The sequence below is a fragment of the Apteryx rowi genome, unplaced genomic scaffold (genome assembly GCF_003343035.1).
Source record: "Apteryx rowi isolate R43461 unplaced genomic scaffold, aptRow1 scaffold_2, whole genome shotgun sequence".
NCBI classification, from domain to species: Eukaryota; Metazoa; Chordata; class Aves; order Apterygiformes; family Apterygidae; genus Apteryx; species Apteryx rowi.
This window is the reverse complement of record NW_020448307.1, coordinates 8,400,559-8,423,249: the sequence shown is the minus strand read 5'-3', so window position 1 is coordinate 8,423,249 and position 22,691 is coordinate 8,400,559. Positions and strand designations below refer to the sequence as shown.

Below are 22,691 nucleotides of genomic sequence, written 5' to 3'. Positions count from 1 at the left end.
CGCGACCATGTGCGCGGCGCTCCTGGGCACGCTGGTGAGCCTGGCGCTGGTGCTGGCCGCCGCTGATGCGGCTGCGGGCACCGAAGCCACCAACCCGCCGGAGGGGCCGCAGGACAGGACCCCCCAGCAGAAGGGGCGCCTGTCCTTGCAGAACACAGGTACGTTGGCGAGGAGGAGCTCGCGGAGCAGAGCGGGCCGCGGAGGAGCCGCGCGTTCGTGCCGCTCAGGGGCGGAAGCGGTGAGAGCGGAACAAGCTTGTCTGTGTGTTCTGGCTCTGGAGTACCGGTGAGATAGACGCGCTGAATAACGACAGGCATCTATTTTCGTGTGTGACTGTCAGGCATAAATCGTAAGAGGAAATAAGAGTTCGCTCCTAATTACCTTTAAAGCCCGGGTTTGCCAAGCACGTGTCGCCCTTGGAAGCGCGTATGCAATAACTCGCCGCCTGCAACCCAGGCGAAACGCCGCTGAAGTCGCTCTGGGTACAAACTCGGCGGCGAGCGGAAAGTTGTCCCCCGCGACGGCAGGCAGCGGCGCGGGCGGGCGGAGGCTGCGCCGGGGCGCACCGCGCTCCGCCGGCGCGGAACGGAGCGGAGCGGCCGCCGGGGGGGGGGGAGGCGCGGAGAAAGTTTCGCGGCGCGGGGGGATCTGGGCGCGGGCCGCGGGGAGGGAGGGGAAGCGGCTGGAAAGGGCCGGGGCTTCGCCTCCTCCGCAGGGAGCCGCGCAATGATGCAACGGGCCGGGGGTTGCTCCGCTCCTCTCCGCCCCCTGCGCGCCCTCCCCCGGGTATTATCTGCCTAGAAAGAGAGAGCTGAGGCGTGCACTTTGCTGGATCGCTTCCCAGCCATGCAAAGAGAGAGCGCGGGATCCAGACACTTCCCTTCCCCCCCCTTCTCCTTTTTTTTTTTTTTTTTTTTTTGGTGCGTTAACACTCTCCGTGCTGCGAGACGTGTTTAAACACACACGAGCAGGAATGCACGAATGCCCATTAGGGACCGCCACATGTGAATCACGGCACTGTGCAGTTCTCAGCACGCTGGAGCCAGGACATGTGATCCGGCAACGGTTTGCATCCGGATGCCAACACAAGCACTTACAGCTGAGCTCCCAGCCCCAAAAAAGCCCCGCTCCGCGCTCCGCAGCGCGCCACAAAGAGCCCCATTTTCGCCCCCCGCGGCCGCGCGTCGGGGCAGGTAGACAGAAAAGTGGCGGCGATTTGGCTCTGATTTGGGGGAGGGGAGAGGAGAGGGTCACGGTAACTCTTGTCCCCACTCTTGTCCCCCGTCCGCGGCTCCTCCGCCTTGCAGCGGGGTCGAAATTTCGCCCCAAAGTTGCCGTGAAGCCTCGCGAAGGGACCGCATGGCAAAGGCGGGGGCTGGGGATGCCTGAAACATGCTGCGGTTCAGAGGGGGATTAGGCTGGCTCCCAAGAGAGAGCTTTAATTAAAGGTACCACTAGGGCACAGAGTACAAAAATTCTTAGCATCCTCAGTTCTGGTCTAAAAGCTGCCCCTGTTTAACTTTATCCCCAGGCTTTTTCAGCAACCACCTTCCTTCTGGCAGTACTACTACGTCCTTTTTTTAAAGGACCAGAAGCTGTCTTGTTAAGAATTAGATTTTTGTTTTTTGTAAGTAAGTCGCAGGCATCATTATTTTTATTTTTTTACAATATTACATAACATCTCATAGGGCAGTATAAATACGTATGTAGCTGCTAATCCAATTGATCTATTTTATATGTATATTATATATATACAAATACATATTTTTAAATTGATTTCTGAATAGGCGAGGAGGTAGTTGCAGCTTTATGCAACACCCAGTGCAAAGGACTTTCTTTATCGGTGAGAGTTTTGCTGTTAACTTCCTAGACATCAGGATGGGGGAGCTCAGTGGTCTGTGAAGAGCATTGTGCTAAATCACCAGACACTAGCTCAGAGTACCAGGAACGACCAATTCTAGCCGGCTGGGTCCTGGACCTCTCGCTTGGGCAGCTGAATTTGATGGGTGTCTTTGTACAGTCAGACAGCAAAAATCATGCCTGTCCTTTAGCTCCTACGGAATCGAAAAGCATTAGACAGTTCTCAAGTGAAATAGCTTGACGTAAGCGTAGTGGATTTGGCATTTACTTCTTGGATATCACTTTCATAACATAATACACCCAAGTTTTGGCCTAATTTCTGCAAAAAGTGGGCATGCTGTGGGTACAATAACTGTTGTCACATGTGTTTTTTCTTTTGAACTGATGATGTTAGCAAAATATCTCTTTCCCTCCCCCCCACCCACCCACCACTAGCTTCTATGAACAGTTCTTCAAATTAACCGTAATCAATGCTCATTTTAGCTGAAATCCAGCACTGCCTGGTTAATGCTGGCGATGTGGGATGTGGAGTGTTTGAATGCTTTGAAAACAATTCTTGTGAGATCCGAGGCTTACATGAGATCTGCATGACATTCCTGCACAACGCTGGAAAATTTGATGCCCAGGTAACAAAGAGAAAAAGTGAAATGTCCAATATATCTGCTTGGTTCTAATGTGTACTTGGCATGTGTATTAGTTCTTTAACACATCTTTGGAAAAAAAGTTACCATTAAGGAGCAAATCTGCTTTTGCACATGACCCACCTTCTACGTTTTTTGCACCAAAATTTAGCTGTGTGCAGTAAAAGGCTTATCTTTTTTCCTGTTTGACGCAATCGAAATTTTTCTGTTGATTTGAAGGGTCTAGAATCAAGACCCAAGAGCAGAGCAATACACAGGCAGTGTGAAACTTGTCCCAGGAGACAAGCTGTCCCTAGCTGCAGTTCCATGTGATAGCTTTCTCCTGCAGTACCCAGGATAACTGAATCAGAACAGTCATCTAGAGAGACGTAGTTTTCTGAAACATTAAGTGGTTTAAGCTTCTAAATTTTGTTTTCAAAGCTGATGCTGAAATGCAGCTTGGGCACCCAGTTCGTTTAGGCATATTAGAAAATATTTCCCAAGGTGCAGTTGTTAAAGTTTGTTCTTACAACTTGCACACAACCAGTATGGGCAACCTCCTAAAGCCACTGTATTCAAATAATCCTTTGGTTCAAGCACTGGCATTAAGATACATTACTTACATGGTATGCAATATTAAGTTTGTCTCCTTCATTTTCTCCCCAGACCATGTATGCATCACTGAGACATCCTGTTATTATGTCCTGTAAACCTACTCTCCCATTTCAGTGCGGAGGGAAGAGAACATTACGACGGGCCAGCGGCATTTGGCTTGACCATGCAGCTTACCGTATAGCTTGACTAACAGCACAAGCTATAGAGCACTCTTAAAAGCATGGTAGAAAGCAGAGCAGACTTCAGGATTCAGCCTTTTTCATGAGGGGTGGTGGGACCACCCAGCAGAAAAACACTTTGGAAGTGCTGGAGTTCTCAGCTTAAATTCTCAAGGACATACAAAGGGTCTGGCTAGCCATTAAAATCGGAGAATTGATTCTTCTAAGTCCATGGGTATCTGAAAACCCTCAACTTAATTTCCAGCTGGCGTCCAGAAAATGCTTTCTTATTTTTGCACACTATTCTGTCAGTGAACAAAGCTGACAGAAGAAGTAAGCCCTGCTGGCAGGGGAGGGAAACAAACACCTATGAAGGTTGAGTGTAGCCAGGGATAACTATTCCCCGGGATACCCAGATACTGTCAATCAGATACAGTCTGTTTCACATCCAGGCTGCACATCCATTGTGTTGCCGTGCAAAAGTACTAAACCTCTGGAGTTTTAATACGGTGGTGACTTGACCCTCTGCTATGACATGGCTTTTTAGGGCCCATCTCCTCATTCTCTATATGCCTGTCTGGGTGCATTAAACGATGAGACTAGCACTGGTCATTTTGTGTTTTCTGCTCTCCTTCCCTGTTCTTTGAAACCTGAGAATTGATGTCGGGTTTGGTTTGCATAAGAACTTTCTCTTTGTCCTTATTTGCCTACAGTGCCGTGCACGTTTGTTACCGCGGGGAAGGGCCAGCAAGTGCCTTTGGTATGTGGCACAGAAGGGGATGATGACTGAAGTAGTTCTTTGATCAGCAAGAAACGTTTCTGGCTTGAAACAATTTGGGGACAAAATTTACTTGCCCATCTGGGTGACTCTCCTGTGAGTCTTTGTTAACGTCAGCGGAGTTATGCCACGTGCCCTTTGGATAAAGGACAAGAACTTTCTCCATGTGATTTTGTCTTTGTGAAGCATTTGTGTGAAATAATCTGAAGCTAGTGCAGCGATGGAGGCAGCATAAAAGGCTTCCGCACACCTATTGCTCAGCAAAGTAAAGGCAGTCTGAGCAGAGCGGTCACAGGCTGTAACGCACACAGCACGCAGTGTATCTAATAGCCAGAAGAGAAGAGGTAGGGATGATTTTGCCTTGATTCCCTCCAAACGATTGAATGAGGGAATCACAAGCAGTGGTTAAAGGGATGTTGCCAAAGCAGCTTTCCAGCAACTTACTTTTAAAATTTCTTCTTCTGATTTTAAATGTCACTCAATATTTCTTCCAGCAAAAAGATGCCAAAAGACACTGTAGGACTATTATTAGCGCTCATTTGGGTCCCTTTCTGCCTGAGGAAGTGGTTGTAGAGAAAACACTGGCAGCTGGGGAACGGGGCAGGTACATAGGGAGGGTGCATATCYGTATGGACTATGAGGAGTTTGCAAACTGATTTTTAAAAAGAAAGAAACTAATTTGGGATGACTAACTTAGTATCCGCTCAGGGTCCTGGGGACCTCAGCCACTGCAGGATGCCCTTCTCCTGTGTGTGAGCCTGCTGTGCTGCCACTCCAGACGTGGATGAAGCCGATAACTCAAGCATCACATTCCCTAAAGGTGCTTGCTGTTGTCCTTTCCCTTTTTGGGCAGTCAGCTGTTGGGGCAGAGGAAACCTTAAAAGAGCAGTGAGAAGACCCTGTGTGTTCAGCCCTGCTGGAGTAGCAAGACAGGGTAGCTTAGCACGATCTTGAAGGGTGAAGAAATAAAGAGAAGAGGGGAAAAGCCATTAACCGATATCCTTAGCAATCTAATAACTCTTGACATTGTCTTACAGAGGAGCAGCTAGTTGAGCATAAATCACCTGCTGTGCTTAATGGACAGAAATACAGACCTACTYGATTTCTTTTCTTCTCAGGGAAAATCCTTCATTAAAGATGCTCTGAAGTGTAAGGCTCATGCCTTGAGGCATAAATTCAGCTGCATCAGCCGTAAGTGCCCTGCCATTAAAGAGATGGTGTTCCAGTTACAGCGGGAATGCTACCTGAAGCATGACCTCTGCTCCGCCGCCAAGGAGAACGTCCAGGTCATTGTGGAGATGATTCACTTCAAAGACCTGCTGCAGCACGAGTAAGTGCCTGTGTGCTAGTGCAGTCAGAGGCGTGGGAGCTCCTTCCAGGAGCATGATGATGCCRACGGGTTGCGCATCTGCCCAAGAGCCGTTTCACCTCCTTATGGCCTTAAGCATGTCTTGTTTTCCCACGTTCTAGACCAAGGTAATGCTTTCTTTACAGGGGTCCCTGAAGACTAGTTTGTTTATGAACTAGTTGTGACCGCGGAAGGAGAAGACATAGGTTGAAGATGGATCTAGCTGCATCTTTGGTTTACTGGCAAATACAGTGTTAGTGTTTGCTGTTTCCAGGGGCATCCCACAATGTTCAAGTGCTTTCCAAACTCAGAGGCACCATTCCTGACCCCAATACCTTGTAAAAGGCAAGAGCTAGAGAAGAAGGGGGGGGAGGGATAAGGACTATGCAAAATTGTCAGTAAGAAGATAATTTATTTTGCAAATATATGCTTTCAAGTGCCTTGTAGTTAATTATTCCTGAAAGAGCTGCAGTCCCACAGCTCCATATTAACCTCAAATGCTTTTCAATAAAACATTGAGGTGTACAGCATGAGGCACAGGTCAGATTTTAAGTAGTTCATCTCTCTGGCTGGGAACACAGCTGCCCCCCCAGGGAATGGCAGGCACGAATCTTTGCTGGAATTGATCAAGCTGCTACATGACGGGAACAAACAAGGCACAAGCTGTTTGTACCAATTCTCTGTGTACGGATGCAAAAACTGGGGCGTGTTTTTCCTGCAGGTGAACATCTCACTCACAAATAAGGAGGCTCAGCCACAACCTGGCAGCAAACTTAATCTTAGAGCATCTTCCTACCATGCACCTATGACCTTTTATCCCTAGCGGATACTAGCACAGAACCCCCAGATCCCAGCAATTGTGACAGATTAATTTTTCACTGAATCATTTGTTTTGGACTTCTAGCCTTGCATTTTCGTTGGTCTCCAAAGGAGCTGRGCCCTGATTTCCTTGCTTTCTGTTGAAAACCACCCCTCTAATATTTAAGCTGCAGTTACAGAGTGGAGAGAGAGACTCTCTGATGCCCGTTTACCCTAAAATGCAGACTCCTTTGCTGCGGTTTGACAAGCTGAACATGGTGGGCTGAAAGCAAGGCTCTTCCCATGAACATTCCTGAGGCTCAGATCAAAGGCATGGCTGGTGGCCTGGTGGCAGATGGTGGCCTTGCCGGATCTGCAGGCTGTGGCCACAGAGGAGGGCAGCTCCCCCCCGGCCCCGCTTGCTGGGGCGAGCAGGGAGGTGATGCTTCGTGCTGCGCAAGAGCACCTCTCCGTGGACACTGCTGAGGCTGCATTAATAGGCTATACTTGAGGGTACTTGGCACCAATTAAACCCCCATCATCTGGAGATGAGAAGAACTATGAGAGCCAAAAGCTGTACCAAGATGAGTAAGCTCTCCTTATTTCACAAACAGGCTAAAGCTGGAATGCTCAAAAGCAGCTTCTTATTTCTGGGGACCTTAACTGGGGGGTTCTCAGTCTGAGAAGAGAAGGGTTATTCAGCTGAACACCTATAATTTGCGTGATGTCATTTAGCGCTTGCTTCTTACACTTCATTTTCAGCATCTCATAGAATCCGAGCTTAGCTTTCCTGTGCGGGACTCCCCAAATAGACTCTCTCCATCCAGTCTCCTCCCTCCTATATTTAGAGGCCATTTCTGAAATTCTTGAACTAAGTAACTTGTTCAAGCTCAATAGGCAAGTGTGGCAGAGCTGGAAATAAAATAAGGTCTGCTGACTTGCAGCCTTGTGCTCAGTTCAGGTACTAGGGTCAGGCTAGCTGAAATGCAGAAAGTGAAAAAGCAAAGGAGAAATGGGCCAGTACTAATCCGCAGGGCTCTGGCAGACTGTGAATACCTGAAATATTTGGCAACTATGCCACTTTTTAGTCGTACCAGCAACCTTTTTCTTCCAAAGATTTTTTGTAAAGATTATGTCCAATTTTAACAACTGATCTCTCTCTCTCGTATTTTTTTTTCTTCCACTGGCTCACTTTGTATGTGATATGCTCAGTTCTTTTACATCTTCTATTTTAGATTTAAAACAAAAACTAACAACTTAGAACCCAGTGGCAGTATTCAGACCTGTTCTCTATTCTATTCTTGCTATTTTCTCTTGATGTGTGCTAAAGAACGCAATCAGGGCAGTAAAGTCGCTTCTTGAGTCAGCTGCTGTGGGGGCGCGGGTCAGACCGATTTATTATGGTGGAAGTGGTGACAGGCCCTGGCAGATCATTCACTGTTGCATTCCAAATAACTTTTTTAAATGATAGAAACAATCCAAATATGGGAAATATTTTGAGATAGAGGAATAGGTGGCTCTCCAAGATTAGTCATTCAAAATGAGCTTAAACAGTTGGGCAGAGTAAAATGGTGGTAGTGTCACACACTAATCAGCTTAATCTGCTGGCTTTCCTCATCTGCCCTGACTCAGTCCATGGGAATAGACTGTTAGACAGGGCTTGTCCACAGTCCCCAGGGCAGGTGGACAGTGCACCCAGAAGGTGCACCACCACTGCTCACACCACCACCACCTCTCCTAACGTCAAGCCCAGGCCCTCCAGCCATAGGCACTTCTCAGTTTGCACTTTGGATGGTGCCACTTACTAGGAAACTTTTAAGCGTGTCCTGGGCCCACCTGGGTTGCCTGCTAACAGCTGAACAGTTGTGTCAAAAGACAGCATCGATGTTGACCCACAAGGCTTGTGACCGCAGCTATTTTAAAATAGGCTGTGCTCTGTGACCCTTGACTGAGGAAGCTGGACTGCCTCTTTTCAGAGGCTGCAGTATGTTACGGGGCTTCAGTCCTCAACACAGGCAGCATGGAACGATGGGTGGGAGGCAGAAACAGGATTTGGCCTTGGGTTGTTTGGAGTCCTTGTTTTGGGGGGAAAAGATATATACTGAGAGTTATACTTAACTCTGTGAAGAAATTGAGAAAACAACTCGGTATGGGAAGAAACTCTGCCACCAAGGTGGATTTCCATGTTTTTAACTCTGTACAACCAGATCATGAATCCAGCTGAGATCTTGCTTCTGGCAGGGGTCAATACGTCATGCTTCAGGGAAAGCTAAAGATGGTGAGGAAAACCCAGGGAACTGCTTCGTCAAGTGTATGTTGCTCTTCTCGGAGGTGAGGAAATGCCTTCCTCTTCCAGACTAGTGATTGGTATATGCTCTGTACCGGTCATTCGTCTGGAGATAGCAAACTATTTTATGAAGTTGAAGGGGTATGGAAAGAGATAGAGGAAGGAGGCATGAGACAGCAGTTGTTTCATTTGACAGCCCCGCTTGCTAAGCATATTGGCCTTCCACCTCTCTGGTGGAAATTAAGTTCTCTCACAGCATCTCCACTGGGTGAACAGTAAAGGCGGGCCCAGCATTTGCATGAAGCTTAGCTTCGCTGGATGCTGTCATGTGCATTTCTTACAGAGATACAGCCAGTTAGAATATAACACAATGAGGAATAAACATATGATGTTGAATTGGTCTGCAAGGTAATAGATTTTTGAACCCCAAGTTGCCGATTAAGTAGGTAGCAGGAGACTAACACTACTGAACTGGGCTGTAAGCAAGGGGGAGAGTAAGGCAGAGTATCCGTCACCCTCATTTACTGATGTATAGCCCTTACATATTTTTAACTTTGCTCTTACTGTTTCCTTTATCTCCAGGCCCTATGTTGACCTAGTGAATATCTTGCTCACCTGTGGTGAGGAGGTGAAAAAGGCAATAACAAGAAGTGTCCAGGCCCAGTGTGAACAGAACTGGGGAAGTCTCTGCTCTATCCTGAGCTTCTGTACCTCAGCAGCGCATGGTGACTCCATCCTGAGTCCAGAGAAGAAGTCGGGTGAAGCCAACAAAGCCGCTGCTGGCCGTGGGGACATCCTGGCCCACTCCGAGTCTGACCCCAGGGAGAGCTCGCGAGCATCCAAGGGAGAGAGAGGTACTAAGGGCCACTTGAACACCCATGCCCGGGTAAAAGCTGGGGCCCACAGTCCCAAAGGGGCACATGGGATCATGGACCGGGCAGACGAACTGTCCGACTTCTCTGACATCCGGAGGTGAAAAAAGGCATCAACCTCCCCTTTACCCCCTTCCTCCCCCTCCACTGGAAACGTCCTCCGTTGAGTCCATCTCCCTATCTATGGACATTCCAAAGCATTTCCCATTCAGAGGTCAAGCACAGGGCATTGCAAGATATTTGGACCTCAGCAACAGTGTATATAGTAGCAAAGGGAGAGCAGTGGCAATGGGTTATTGATCCAGCAAACTCAACACTTGAGTAGCCACTGAATGTGGCAAAATGGCTCCAACTAAATTCTTTTCCCCTTTTTACAAAATGGATGTTGGTTGAAATTCAGGRTCTTGTTTTGAGGTTGTTGGGTTGTTTGGGGGCTTGTTTTCTCTTGATCCCCTCAGCTGGGGAGAAGGTTACAAGAGGGCTCTGCCAGATTGTATTTGGCCATATGTGGCTTCGCACCCCTGAAGGTTTAGGGCACAGTCTTAAAGCAGATGGCCGAATCCCAAAGGGATTTGGTTTCTGCCTGTGGCTGAGAACTTAAGAGCTCGAGGCTCTCTATGTGACACTCTGCAGTGAACCGACTATCTCATTTCTTGCACAGGAACCTTGCAGTCTTGAGCTCTGTCGTTTTCTCCTAAGTAACTTCTGAGCCATTGTTCCCATCTGGGTGATGCTGCCTAGTTTAAGTGCCCCCCGTTTGTTTCTTAACCACTGCATAACTTGACACTTGCTTATCCAGTTACTTCAGGATGCCAAAGGCCTAAGTGGTCACCTTCCAGACCAGACACCAGGACTGTTACAACTTGCTTAGCTGCAGAACACAATGTGGAGGGACCCCCAAGCTAGGTTCATAGATCTCTAAACTCCCCGGCAATATTCTCTTCTAGAAATTATACCTGCCCACTCAGTGACACAGCTACAATAGCAGCCGCCTCCACCCTTATGGACAGCCCAAGCTTAAAAGGATGGGTGTAGGCTCAGGCAGTTAAGGAGCCTATATACTGTCTCATTAGAAATGTCTCTCTTTGGAAGCAGCGTGGTGCAGGTGCCTGTCAGCTGTGATTTATCAAAATGCCAAAGACACTGAGAGGGGGTTGACTTTTTGTTAATTGTCATATGGATAATGACCACCAGGGTCTGCAGAATTGGTTACGGGAGAGGGAAGTGTGTCAAGAGCTCATTCTTTCTGGGTAGTCTTTAGAGCAAATGAGGTGTTAGGACACATCTCTCCTACCCTTATCCCCTATGCGATTGTAATTCTCAGGTTGCAGATCTGCAATCCTATATCCCCAGATGCTGTACTGGAAATGTAGGTTACAGCACCCAYGGGGACAGAAGGGTGAGCTCCTCAGCTTCCTCTGGAGAAAAAGTGAGTTTTCTTAGAAAGTGGGAATCACACCAAGCATTTGAGCCTTCTCATTTAGAAAGTCTGGGAGGAAAGCTGTGGGGGCAGGAAGGCAGTTTAGTGGAGACAGAACGTACCCAGTGAACTAACGTACGTCTTGTCGCATGGTGGGTAGGAGCTGTATAAATGGTAGAGCATGTTGGAATTTGGCTACAATTTCCAACTTAGATTTTAGTTACTGCTAAGTGAACACTGCTCCTAATAACTTTATTCAGAGTTTAATGTATGTATCCACCAGCAGAATTTATAGGCACTACTTTTAATAGAAGTCACGTAGGAAGCAAGAGAGGATCGTTAAGTTGCAAAGATGTGTCCTTATGTGATCACCAGGTCTTTATTTAAGGAAAGGACCTTGATCTTGTTTGATTTTACTCCCACTTAAGTTCTGTAACAAAATTCTTACTCAACTTCATTGGGAAGATCTGGGATCAGGCCAAATATCGTAGCTGCGAAGACTGTCCTGACCTGAGGAGCAGAGCTCCTTCCAGTGGGAGTGCAAGTTGGCCCATTCAGCTGTAGTAAAACTGTCCCGTGGATGTGGCCCCCAGGWTGTCACAAGGAGCAGCTTGCCGATGTTAATTCCTGCCTAGCTCTCTGACGGCCAACACCTCTGCTCCGCAAACCAAGTCTGACTGCTGGTGGTACCATAAGAATGTCTCTGGTCTCCCTTCCCCTGAGCTTCCTGTGAGCATCCTCTTTTCCCCTTAGTGGTCCGTAGCCACAGTAAGGAACAAGCTCAAACCAAAAAGAGAATCAAAGCGTTTTAGCAAAAAACAAACACAGAACAGAAACAACTCACTACCAACATAACGTTCTTGCATCAAACTAAAATAAGATCCCTCTCTCTTTAGAGGCCTGATTCATCTATGGCAACCAAACATAGAGGTATACATCCTTGAATGTCTCAGTCAACATATCACCTCAGCATGCATACGGTTTTATTTGTATTCATTCATTCTGAGTGGGGAGAATTGTATATTCCCCTTGTTTAGTCAAAGAAAATTTCTTTTTTTGTTTTGTTGGGAGCTGGCGGGGGGGGGGGATTTTTTGTATAAGGCATAACTTTTTTTTTTTCCTCTGTGTGTGAAGATTTTATGTGTTCATCTACTGATTCCACATATGCTATTATTGTAAATATTTAACATTTCTATTTATTATAGTGTCTCCATTTAAAGAAAGAACACTGCTGGCTATGATAATTTAAACGTATGTCATGACCTGTGTTGTATATATTCATGCCACTAGTATGTTTTTTTTATGTTTAAAGCAGCGTAAATATAGTTTTATACAGTTCCATAATGTTATTGACAGCATAAATCATTTATTTATTGTTAAACCTTCTTTCATATCTAACAAATAGGGTGCGTTTTACCTGAGAGTATTTTATTGTGACATCTGCATAGCCTTAATTCTTTATAAACTTTTAAAAGAAGAAAAAATGTCCATTTAGATACTGTATGATGCTTTAATTAACACTCCTTATGAACTTATTGTTCAGGAAGGAGATTTAGCTTAAAGGCCAAGGTATGATGTTTCCTTTACACTTCACATCTGGAATGAGCCTTGTTCGGGAATGGAAATACTGGGAGAAGCAAAATGCCTACTGGAAAAAGATATCAGTAAACCCTAGAAAATGCTGTCCTAACTTAAAGTGCTGAAATAAAAGGGAAAAAAATAAAAGTCCTTCAATTCCAAATCTCTGGGAGAAAAACATACTAGTTTTATCTCATGTAGAATTTGCAGCCAAATAAGCTTGTTTAAAAAAAAAAAAAATGCATATGGCTTTAGACAAAGCTCTGTACCTTTCACACTATTATTTTCCTTAAACACTAATAAATGTTTTGAATAAGTCTGCGGCTGGGTTTGTTTAGCTGGAATTTCAGCTGCGGCGCTAAGGGGTAAGAAAGCAGTTTGAAGCCAGGCTGGGCCATCGGCAGATGCATGGAGGGGTGCAGGGGACCCGTACCGTCCCGTCCTCCTCAAGACCYTTCTGCTGGAGCGGGAGCAGCCGGGTCCCCGCGGCCAGGCTGGAATGGGACTCCCGATGACCCCGGCGCTCCGGGAACGTTTCCCTTCACGGAAATTGAGCACCTCAGACCACCTCATCCCCTTTAAAGTCGTCTGCTCGGGGAGTGGGAAGGGAGCCCGGCGCTGCGGTGGGGAGCAGGGACAGGGACTCGGCCGATGGCCGACATCCCAGGTGCTCGCGGGGACCCTCGTGGCGCAGCCCTGGGGAGCCTGGTCACAACATCCTCCAGGAAGGAGCTTAGCACAGGTGGGGGTCAGGGTTCTACGTGCTGGATGTCAGCCAGACCCACTGACAAATACAGTGCTGATGCTTTTTGAAAGCTGTAACAGCTAAGATGTGCACTCCTGGATGTATGAAAAACCCTGTTACTGATGTAGCAGCAAGGTTCCTCCCTTCAAGATTTTACTGTAAAAACAGGACGTCCATTTGGCTCTCTGTTGCCAGCTACCAGTAATCTAGCAACGGGTCCCAGTCGGCAGCTCCGAACAAGGAGGTACCAGGCAAGTACAGCAGCTTTAATTTGCCCTCAGATCACTCCCTTACCACCCAAGGAGAGATCAGATACCAAAATTTTAGATGTCTACTGGAATTTCAGCAAAGGAGAACAGCTAAATCCTCAGATTTGCAAAAAGCAAACCCCAGAAAGAGCGCTTTGTGTTGTCTCTGAAGTTGACAAATAGTAAAAAAAAAAAAAAGATGATGGCTTTTCCCCTTCCCTTTTCATATAGTGCCATTGTGTAGGCAGCGAGGCAATGGGGGAACTATGAGAAAGCATCTCAGAACATAAGGCAGGGATTTTTTTTTTTTTTTTAAGGCTGCTTGCATGAAAAAGCACATTTTTAATGCTCCTTCTGTGAGGTTTAAAAATAACTAATACAGTTGAAGTCTTTGGATAAGATGGACTTCACGAGCCTAAATGTGATTTGCAGCAATCTAGGAGCTGTAGCATTTCTTTGCCTTTGGGTGTGACAGCTTGTCTATAATCCTGCCGCGGACTGTCTTCAGACGCCAAAGGAAAAGCACATCTTGCCAACCGAGATGTGACAGTGTTTGGTGTGATATGGTCTCGGGCCAACCTGCAATCAGGCTTGGGCCACGGAATCGCTAGTGCTGAGGTTTAACCCTCATCGTCATTAAAGATCCCACTGCATTTTTTTGCGGGCGTTGGTCCACACCTTGGCTGTGGCGCAGCTAAGGTACCGGCACTCTGCCATCTACCATCCTCCCTGCAGTTTTGACTAGAAAAGTTATTTTCCATTTCCTGATGCGTGCTGTGGCGAGACTGTGTTCTGCTCCAAAAAGTGGCTACACATCAGCAATGGTGACGTGGCCGTTGCCTTCCCGCAGGAGAGCACGTCCTACAAAACAGGGCACTAACAGAGTGCTGACATAAAAAGTACAGAAGCACAGAGGGAAAGAGAAGCCCTAAAATGGGCTTCAGGGCAGGGTGGCTGAGTGGCTGGCTGGTAGTCACCTCCTTCAGGGAGTGACAGAGAGGAAGGAATAGATGGAGTCACTTAAAGTCACTCCTGGGTTTGCTGCAGCCCTCAGAGCTGAGCTCTGTGCGCACTTCTCTAGCTGCACCAAATACACCTACTTCTCACTGCAGTAGAGGGAGTCTGGGATGGTTTGATGGGAGGTCTAGAGCATAGCTGCAGAGAGGCTGCATTGCACAACCCCAAAAAGTGCATTACTTAAAATACATTGAACACTATCGTACCAGTCTACTTCAAGACTGGAGTGATCTTAATTCAGTTTGGGCTGAGTCACTTTGCAAGTGGAGTAAGATGGACCAAATCAAGGCCATTCAAGTTCCAAACGCATGTCCACACAAAGGTGTTGCGGAATTGAACGAATCCCACCAACACTCATACCTTTGGCTGATCTGGATTTATTCTCCTACGGGCTCCCYGTCTAGCCTCCCAGAAGAACAAAATTAATGCCAGATATTGGCTTGCTCAAACATACCAAAACATTTACAAATGTATATGACAATTTACATATCTCAACCCACTACGTGGGCTCCTAATTCAAGCTTCCAGTGAAAGTCGCTGTGTTAGTTTTCAACGGCTCCTAAGCACTGCCCTTAGCTCTCTTTGGTAAGTGCAGGCCTGGAGATCGCAGGAGGGCAATCGCAGCTCTGAAGCGGTTCTCCGTTGGGACACGCCTGATAAATTCACTGCAGTCATCTTCCCGGGTGAGGGAAGAGTTAATAATTGCTGGGAAGCCTTCTCGCCAACGCGCTTTAAAAGCTGTTTCCTGACACCCTACCAGAAACACAAATCCCACTCAGTTTTCACTGCTAGCTATGTTCGTGTTTCCATGTTCTCCTCACAGGCTCTCAGAGGAAAGGCTTCCATCACACTTGCTGGTTAGAAGTCAGACATTTCTCTGTACTTTCCCCGGGGAAAAATACRCCACATCTTGAGCTTTCAAGCAATCCAGGGCAGCCTGCATCACGCAGAACCGTCACGGGTCCCCCATACTGTGACAGATCAAAAAACAGAAAGAAAGTTAAGTTGTGGAGAGAGGATGCAAGGCAGGAGCAGCCGGACCTCCCTGGGGGCCAAAGCTCCACCAATGCTTCTGGAGGTCCCTCCCGTGTCTCCTCCTGTGGCTACTGCACTAAAGGGTCCTGGCTGAAGATTGRGGCGAAACATAACCATATAATTAGTGAAACCCTGACAATTTTTGTTTCTGTACATTTTCTTTACTGAAAACTGTCCCAGCCAGCTGAGCATTTCATTTTGAAATCAAAACCTTATGTCTTTCTTGATCAAGAATGTAAAATGGGGACTTGAGGGTTTAAAGACATGACAAAGTATGGGACGCTGCAGGGGCTGAGAATTCCTGTCTCCGAGGATGCTGATTGTTATAGCTTTGACCTTTTCTGCAAATGCCATCCTCTCTTATAAAAATGTGGCTTGGAGTTTATTTGGAAATTCTCATAAAGTAAGAAGAAGCCTTTGGAACGAGTCTGCTCTGAGACTCTCCCCGCAGATGGGGATATAGCTTTTTTAAGGGTATTCTTCCACTGCTGTAGTGCCCCAGGGGCAGCGTTGCTGCAGCAAGCGTGCTGAACGCTCCTGCAGTGCATCTGTCAGTGCGGTGATGACACTGTAAAGATCAGGGCCAACGTGTGATTCCATAATAGGAGCCTGTAATAGGGTTGAAATCGAGCCTGGGCTGGCTTACACAGAAGATCGAAGAGCGCTAGAACAAAATGCCCCTGTGGCACAGACAGTGCCGGCTTCCACTGATGTCATTAGAAACAGTAAAGAGTGTTGTGCTAATGGAAAGACTAAAAACAGGCTGCATTTTAAAACAACAGAGAGCAGGGTCACCAGATCCAGTGCTCTGCTATCTAAGGCAACATGTCACTTAAGTCCCTCTATAAGCCCACTTCAGTTTCTCAAATTTTCTTCAGTTTGTATCTGCTTTTCTCTATCCTACAACAGTACTGCACTACATTTGTCACCCATGAATAATCCCACTTACATTTCAGACTCTCCTTCTTCCCCAGAAAAAAATGTAGTGGGAGGTGTGGGGAAGCTCAGTGAAAGCTGACAGTCAGAAGAGACTGGGAAAGGCCTACAGAACTACTTATTTAGATGTCCTATTTTAAGATAAAGTGAAGAAGAATTATGCACGTTCAGCATTTTGTTCAACTGACATGAAAACAAGTCACTACAAAATCAGTTTGTGCATGCAGAAAAGGACATACCATGTTCCCTGTATCTACTGGGACACTCAAAATTAATTTGTTTTTCAATACACTTCTGAACAATAATCCCAGGAATTATGTATTTTTCCCTTGGATCTACTACCTACATTTGCTGGTCCACAAACTAAAACTAAATGAAGGGGTAACGAGAAGTCTGCAAAGACCATTTAAAAACATTTTGGCCCATATAGAAAAGAGGGACAATCAGGATATCTTGGAGGGTCCAGAGGATCCCCGAAGAAGCTGAAGCTGCTTTGCACCRAGAAAGGCCTCCCAGGGCTACGGGGCAGCTTGAGGTGACAGCCTGAAGATCCTGCAGATTTCAGGAAGAGGAGATGTATTTTGTGGCTATCTGCATTACATGCACTAGTGAAAGCTGGCCACACTCTACAGTCCAGGACTGGAGAATGAGTCTTGGATAATAATTAACAGCTCAATCTTGGTTTCACCAAAGCCTCAGGTAAAACATCTTGTTGATAATAGCAGGACATTAGGATTAGGCTCCCAGCTGGTGCTGGGAATCACTGAAGCTTTCCTAACTGCATAGGCCTATGAAGAACGATCTTCATAGCAAAGTCAGAAAATAGATGAGGCTGAAAATAATCTGTTCTCAAACATCCCACATTCAGAGATGTTTGAATCTGAGGCATGGGGTTGTTTTTTGCAGCACTCCCTAAGCACAGACCATTTGCAAAATGTGGAAGAGCAGGCAATCCATATTGTCTTTCTACAGTATCTGGAATTGTACGAGACACCTTAAATGTGATAGAAGTAAGACTTAATTGCTGCTTCTAAAAACCTGAAATAAAGTTTACTGGGCTTTATGAAATTATATACCACATTGCTTGAATTCTGGCCATCCTACACATAATGGCTGCCCTCTCCCTTTTCTTCCGTTGATCACAAACAATAAAGTAGCACAACTTTAATACAGGAAAAGTTGTCAGACCCTCTCTTCTAAGGACAAAACAAAAGTCATACCCTTCCCACAGATGATAGCAGGATGCAGCATTTATTTGAGTAAATACAGCAGTAACTGGGAGCATTAGCTTAGAAGCAGAAACTTGAAAGGGTGGAGTAAAAAAGGACCAGGAGACAGCACTGAGAATGTGTGATGATGCCATATAAGCACATAAACTCATTTAGGAGCTTGCTTAGAACAAGCTGTTCTTAAAGTATTGCCAGACTGACCAGAAACAGGAAGAGCATTAAGGTCCGGTTGACCAATAAGTTGGTCAAATCCTCTTTCATGGGACTGCCAGCCAAATTTGTACATAGTGAAGGTCAGATAAACATACAAATGTTGCAACTCATTGGACTCAGATTCCTCTGGCAATTCACCTGTTTTTTCTTCTGTCTGAACTAGGGGTTCAAGTGGATGGAGGGCAAGTAAGAGGAGGATCAGGTTTTCAGTGAGCATGAGGCATAGACAGGACAGAGATGGCAAAGGCTGTACTGAAAAGTCCAGACTCCACAGGGTAAAGAAATCCCAGACCTCAAAGCAACACCCAACCTTCTGATCTTAAGAGGAATGAGAGTATCTTTCAGATCTTTGAGGACAGGAAAATGAGTGAACTTCATAATATCCTTCAGGAGCCATGAAATCTGTCAAGCTGTTATAAACCAGCTACTACAACTGAAGCTTTGCTTTGGAGAAATATCAGCAGGAACCAAGCGAAGAAATATCCTGAAAAGTGGTGCATGTGGGACAAAGCACAGCACATGCTCAGGAGCATGAACTGCCCAACCGCAGCAATGAAAGGCTGAGGCATAGTTCTACCTGAAAGGTGACTACGTAAAAGCCACAGCCTAATTTAGTTCGGCAGACTCAGCCGGGCCCTTGTCCTGCACGCAGACTGGATGAGGTAGGTTTGCTCAGGTGAGCAGAGCCCATCCTTATGGCTGCAAGTGGCAGCATCCACATACTCTCATGGAGGTTGCTGGACTCAAGGCTATCAAGGCTTCAGCTGCAGGGCCACGGGTGCAGCTCCACCATTGCACACCCGTTGTAATGCTTACGCAACCCAAGCTTTATTACACTCAATGACGCACGAGCCTGCAAAGGCAGCTTCCTTCGCAAGCAGCCATACGGCAGGTCCTGTTTTAGGGACCCTCCTTTGGGACTGGAAACACGGCAGCTGGGTGACACAATGTGTTATCTCATATGGGCAAAAATCATTATTATCACAGTCTCACAACCRGCCAAAGTCACTGTAAAAGCGTAAAGCTGGCTCTATTGTGTGCTCTAATTGATGGAAATAAAAACATGTTCTTGCGGCAGATCCAAACTGGATATATGTTCCTGAGCAATCAGGTAACACACAGATCCAATAAGATCTGTGATAGCTTTTCCACCAGCTCCCAGGTTACAGTTGCAGAGTATGCAATTAGCTAAAACACTGCTTCTGGCAGAAATAGTACAATAGGGCCCAACCGAACTTCATAGTTGTAGCAAATTCCATAGTTTCATTTTGTTTCATACAAAAATGGCAAAAAGGACAGAATCCAACAAGATCAGASGGACAAGGTGGAAAAGTAAGTATAAAGGCATAAAAACATTAATTCTTATCCATAGGATCATGCTGACTCCCACTCAGTACTGTCTGCAGACTGCAAATTTGAAGCGAAACTAGAAAGATGGAGAGGGAGAGAATACATTAATAATAATCTCTGCATTTGTCCTGGGGGCTGTCTATAAAAAATTATCAGTGAGGCACAAATTCCCTGCCAGTGCAGATTTTCTCTTCCAGTTATGGCCAAGGACTATCGTTTAATTTCAGTATCTCTTTATCTAATACATGAACGCAACCTGATAGATTAGACAGATTATATGTCTTTAACTGCTTTGGCCCCCTTTTATTGGGTAGATGGACTCACCACCGAAACAAAGGCCACGAAGGATAACTACCCTGTCTCCAGACTCAAGGAATAGTTGCTAAAACCCATCCATAGAGAAAAAAAAAAGMTGTGGAAACAATTCCTAATGTCTTCACATTGGTAGTTAGGGACTGTGCACTCAGTCAGGAGGAGGGGTGAGTGATCAGCCCAGCACTTAGCAAGCACAGCTGGCTCTAACTCGCACCCTTCTTGATAGTTTCCAAAGCCAGGGCAACAACTTACCATGAAGAGGCCCTGGGGCACTGACGTGTTATTTTATTTCTGGCTTTGAACTTCAGAAACATGCAGGATTCATGGACGTGTGCTGTTGCTCGCATCAGGTAGATTTGCCCAGGGTCTCTGTTTCAGCCATACACCCTTTGGAAAGCTGCAGTGCCTGCTTTACATCTGACAGCAGCACAGCTGAACAAGAGAGATGCAAAACTAATCATATGGAGAAGGGAGCCAAAAAGGGATTCCAGCAACATGAAAACCAGAGGGGAATGCCAGAGTCATGCTATCTGCGATCGGTATCTGTGACCCTTCATTTTCCAAGAAGTAACAATGATAAGGCAGCTTTGTCCAGGTGAAAGATATCAGCAGGGCTAATTGTAGCTGAGCAGATGGATTCTCATGGCAAGGTTGTTATCTCCCTGGATTCCAGCTCCCAGTGGCTGCTGTCACTGCTCATAATATCCAGCAGCAATACCGAGAGAGAAAGGGAAAGAAAGGGGGAGAAAGGGGAGAGAAAAACTGAAAAAGAAAGGAATCGGGAAGGAAATAAGAAACAAGAGAGAGTAAAAATGATCAGAAAAGAAAGGGAAGGAACAGAGGATCCAGTCATAAAAAAGAAGCCAAGATAAATGGGAACCTTTAGTTGCTCCACAATTTCCTTGTAAAGGAGTTTCAAGAGAGTAAGTCTGATGGTGGAAATTGAGGGCTGAAGCTGCCTCTGCTCACTCCTGCACATGGGCAGATGGATGGCAGRAGACAAGCTCCGGCCACCCTTCCCCAAAAAGCCACCTTCCCGGCCAGCTAGCGAGAAGAAGGCAGGGAGACAGGGAAGGCACACCGGGACAAGATGCGACTTCACAAAGACAATGTGACCCCCACTCTTCCACTGACTCTGTTCACTGTGTCCCCCGCTACTCCTGACCCTGTCTGCCAACTTGACAGGAGAGACACCACAGAGAAACCCCTCTGCAAAATAGATGGAAGCCTTTGGATGAGAAATCTGCACTCCTTAAAATGAATAAATTGGCAGCTGCTTCAGGCCAGGATGTGCAGCTGGGAAGGTCTGTTCCACAGGAGCACCCAGCTCGTTCCATGTCAGCAGAAGGCTGCTGACCTGAGTGGAAATTTTCTGCCCTCACACACTGTATGGTGCTGTACTGCATTTCCAGATGCTGGGCAGCTTCAAACATATGTGAATGCTGGACAAGCTGCCCCCATACCAGCCCACAGAAACTCTGCTCGGTGCACATCTGGAGCTTGCTGTGCATGTGCACATCAAGTTGGACCTGTTGGACCTGCTGCTTTTGACGCACGGGTCCAGGCCATACGTTTATTACTCTTATTATTACTCATCAGAACCATGTAAATACATAGTACAGGAGAGTCCACAGACCAAAGATCTGACTCTCCAGATAGCCATAAAAAAGGATGAAAGGAGCAGTAAAAACAGGGAGAAGTGACTTGCTCAAGATCCTACAGCAGAGCAACAGCAAAGTCAAGGGCAAGATGCAAGGGGTTTGACTGTTGCCAAAACGTAGCTGTCAGGAGCCATCCGATATGTGCTGGGTTATTCAAGACATCCACGTGGGGCTGGCACATGTGACACAGGACCGCCCGGAGACCTGTGGCCTTCCGGAGCATCAGCTAGAGACCAAGTAGGACACTTAAGTTTGGAAAACTGACTTCAGCCTTATTCTAAGAGTAGTGCTAGGTCAAACTGCTGAAATGGTGGAAGCCACCGACTGCAATCAGGACGTGCTGAAAAGCTCAACAAGCTTTTGACACAAATAACTTTTTCTGTAAGCATGAAAAAAATTGCTTTTTCATTCTGATTTATTCAATTAGTTTTATTCAAGTACTTTATCATTCAGATGTTAACCAAAGACTTGAAAAGCAAGAAAGTTTATTTTCCTTTTCTAGCCATGAAGAAGTATTTCAGAATAAGTTCTGCTAGTGCTAAAACCTTGAAGACTCTGATCAGCAAAGATACCTTATTTAACTCACCGCTTAAAAATAAAATGTGATACATCTGCTTTAAATGCAGAACAGTTTTTTATATACTTATTTTGTTTTTCATACGTATGTGATACATTAAGAGAGTTTCATTTAGATAATCATTCCTTCTTGTGATTTCTTTTCTAATTCCCATTGCTTATCAGGAGATAAGCTTTGAGAGAAATAACAAATAAAAACCAAGAGTCTGTTAAAAAAAAAAAGATACTCAGACTCCTACTGAGGATCTGAACAAACATAGGGTAGGCCGTATAAAGTGTAAGTAAATATGTGCAGGTATGGCAAAAACAAGAGCAAGCGTAGTGCCAGGGCTGTGCTTAGAGCTCTAACCTGCATCCTTTGGTCAGCCACAGCAGGACAGTTYAAGATGCCCAAAGGTTTTTGCTGTGGCTTGCTGACATTCACCATCCCTGGAGCAGAAGTGGCATAATGGGATGTACGCCTCCGTCTCAGGAGCTCCAGAGAGGAGTTTGTCACATTAGCTCAATCCATCGACAAAGGTCAATTTGCACCAAAACACCAAGCAATAAGGCTGAAGAAATGGGAGTGCAGCTATGTGCCTTGTTCTGACGCTGGGCTAGCTGTGTCCCACAGGAGCACAGGGCAGGGAGCTGGATGGAGGAAGTAATGTCTTAAACTGCTGACACTAGATTCACTGGAGCACATCTGTCAGAAACCCTGACCGCAGAGCAGTCCTAACTGTGAACCAAGATTTCTCCAAGGAAATAACTACAACCTACATCAATCCAGAGCAGGACTGAGATCCACGATATCAGCATCTTGATTTAAAGCATGATAAGCTCATTGATTTTTAATCACTCAGATGCATACCAACCCACTGTGCTCAAGCCAAAGCTGCCCTCACCCACTACGTGACATGGAAAAAGGCACAGCTGTATTGCAAAGACAGCAGCGTCTGCAGCACCATGAGCCCAGCCAAACCTGCGTGGCCAACTCCAAGCGGGAGCCACAGGGACTCCCCAGCCAGCAGCATGATCCCGCTCTGATAGTCC

At 46.2% G+C, this 22,691-nt stretch overlaps 1 protein-coding gene across 1 annotated transcript; it reads left to right on the top strand.

Annotated features, from left to right (window-relative positions):
• The first annotated feature begins 7 nt into the window (after nt 1-7).
• Nucleotides 8-9,440, top strand: STC2 (stanniocalcin 2). Its single transcript, XM_026063472.1, has 4 exons — nt 8-158; nt 2,344-2,486; nt 5,150-5,361; nt 9,047-9,440. Exons 1-4 carry the CDS (start codon nt 8-10, stop codon nt 9,438-9,440), a joined length of 900 nt encoding a protein of 299 aa, XP_025919257.1.
• Nucleotides 9,441-22,691: the final 13,251 nt, after the last annotated feature.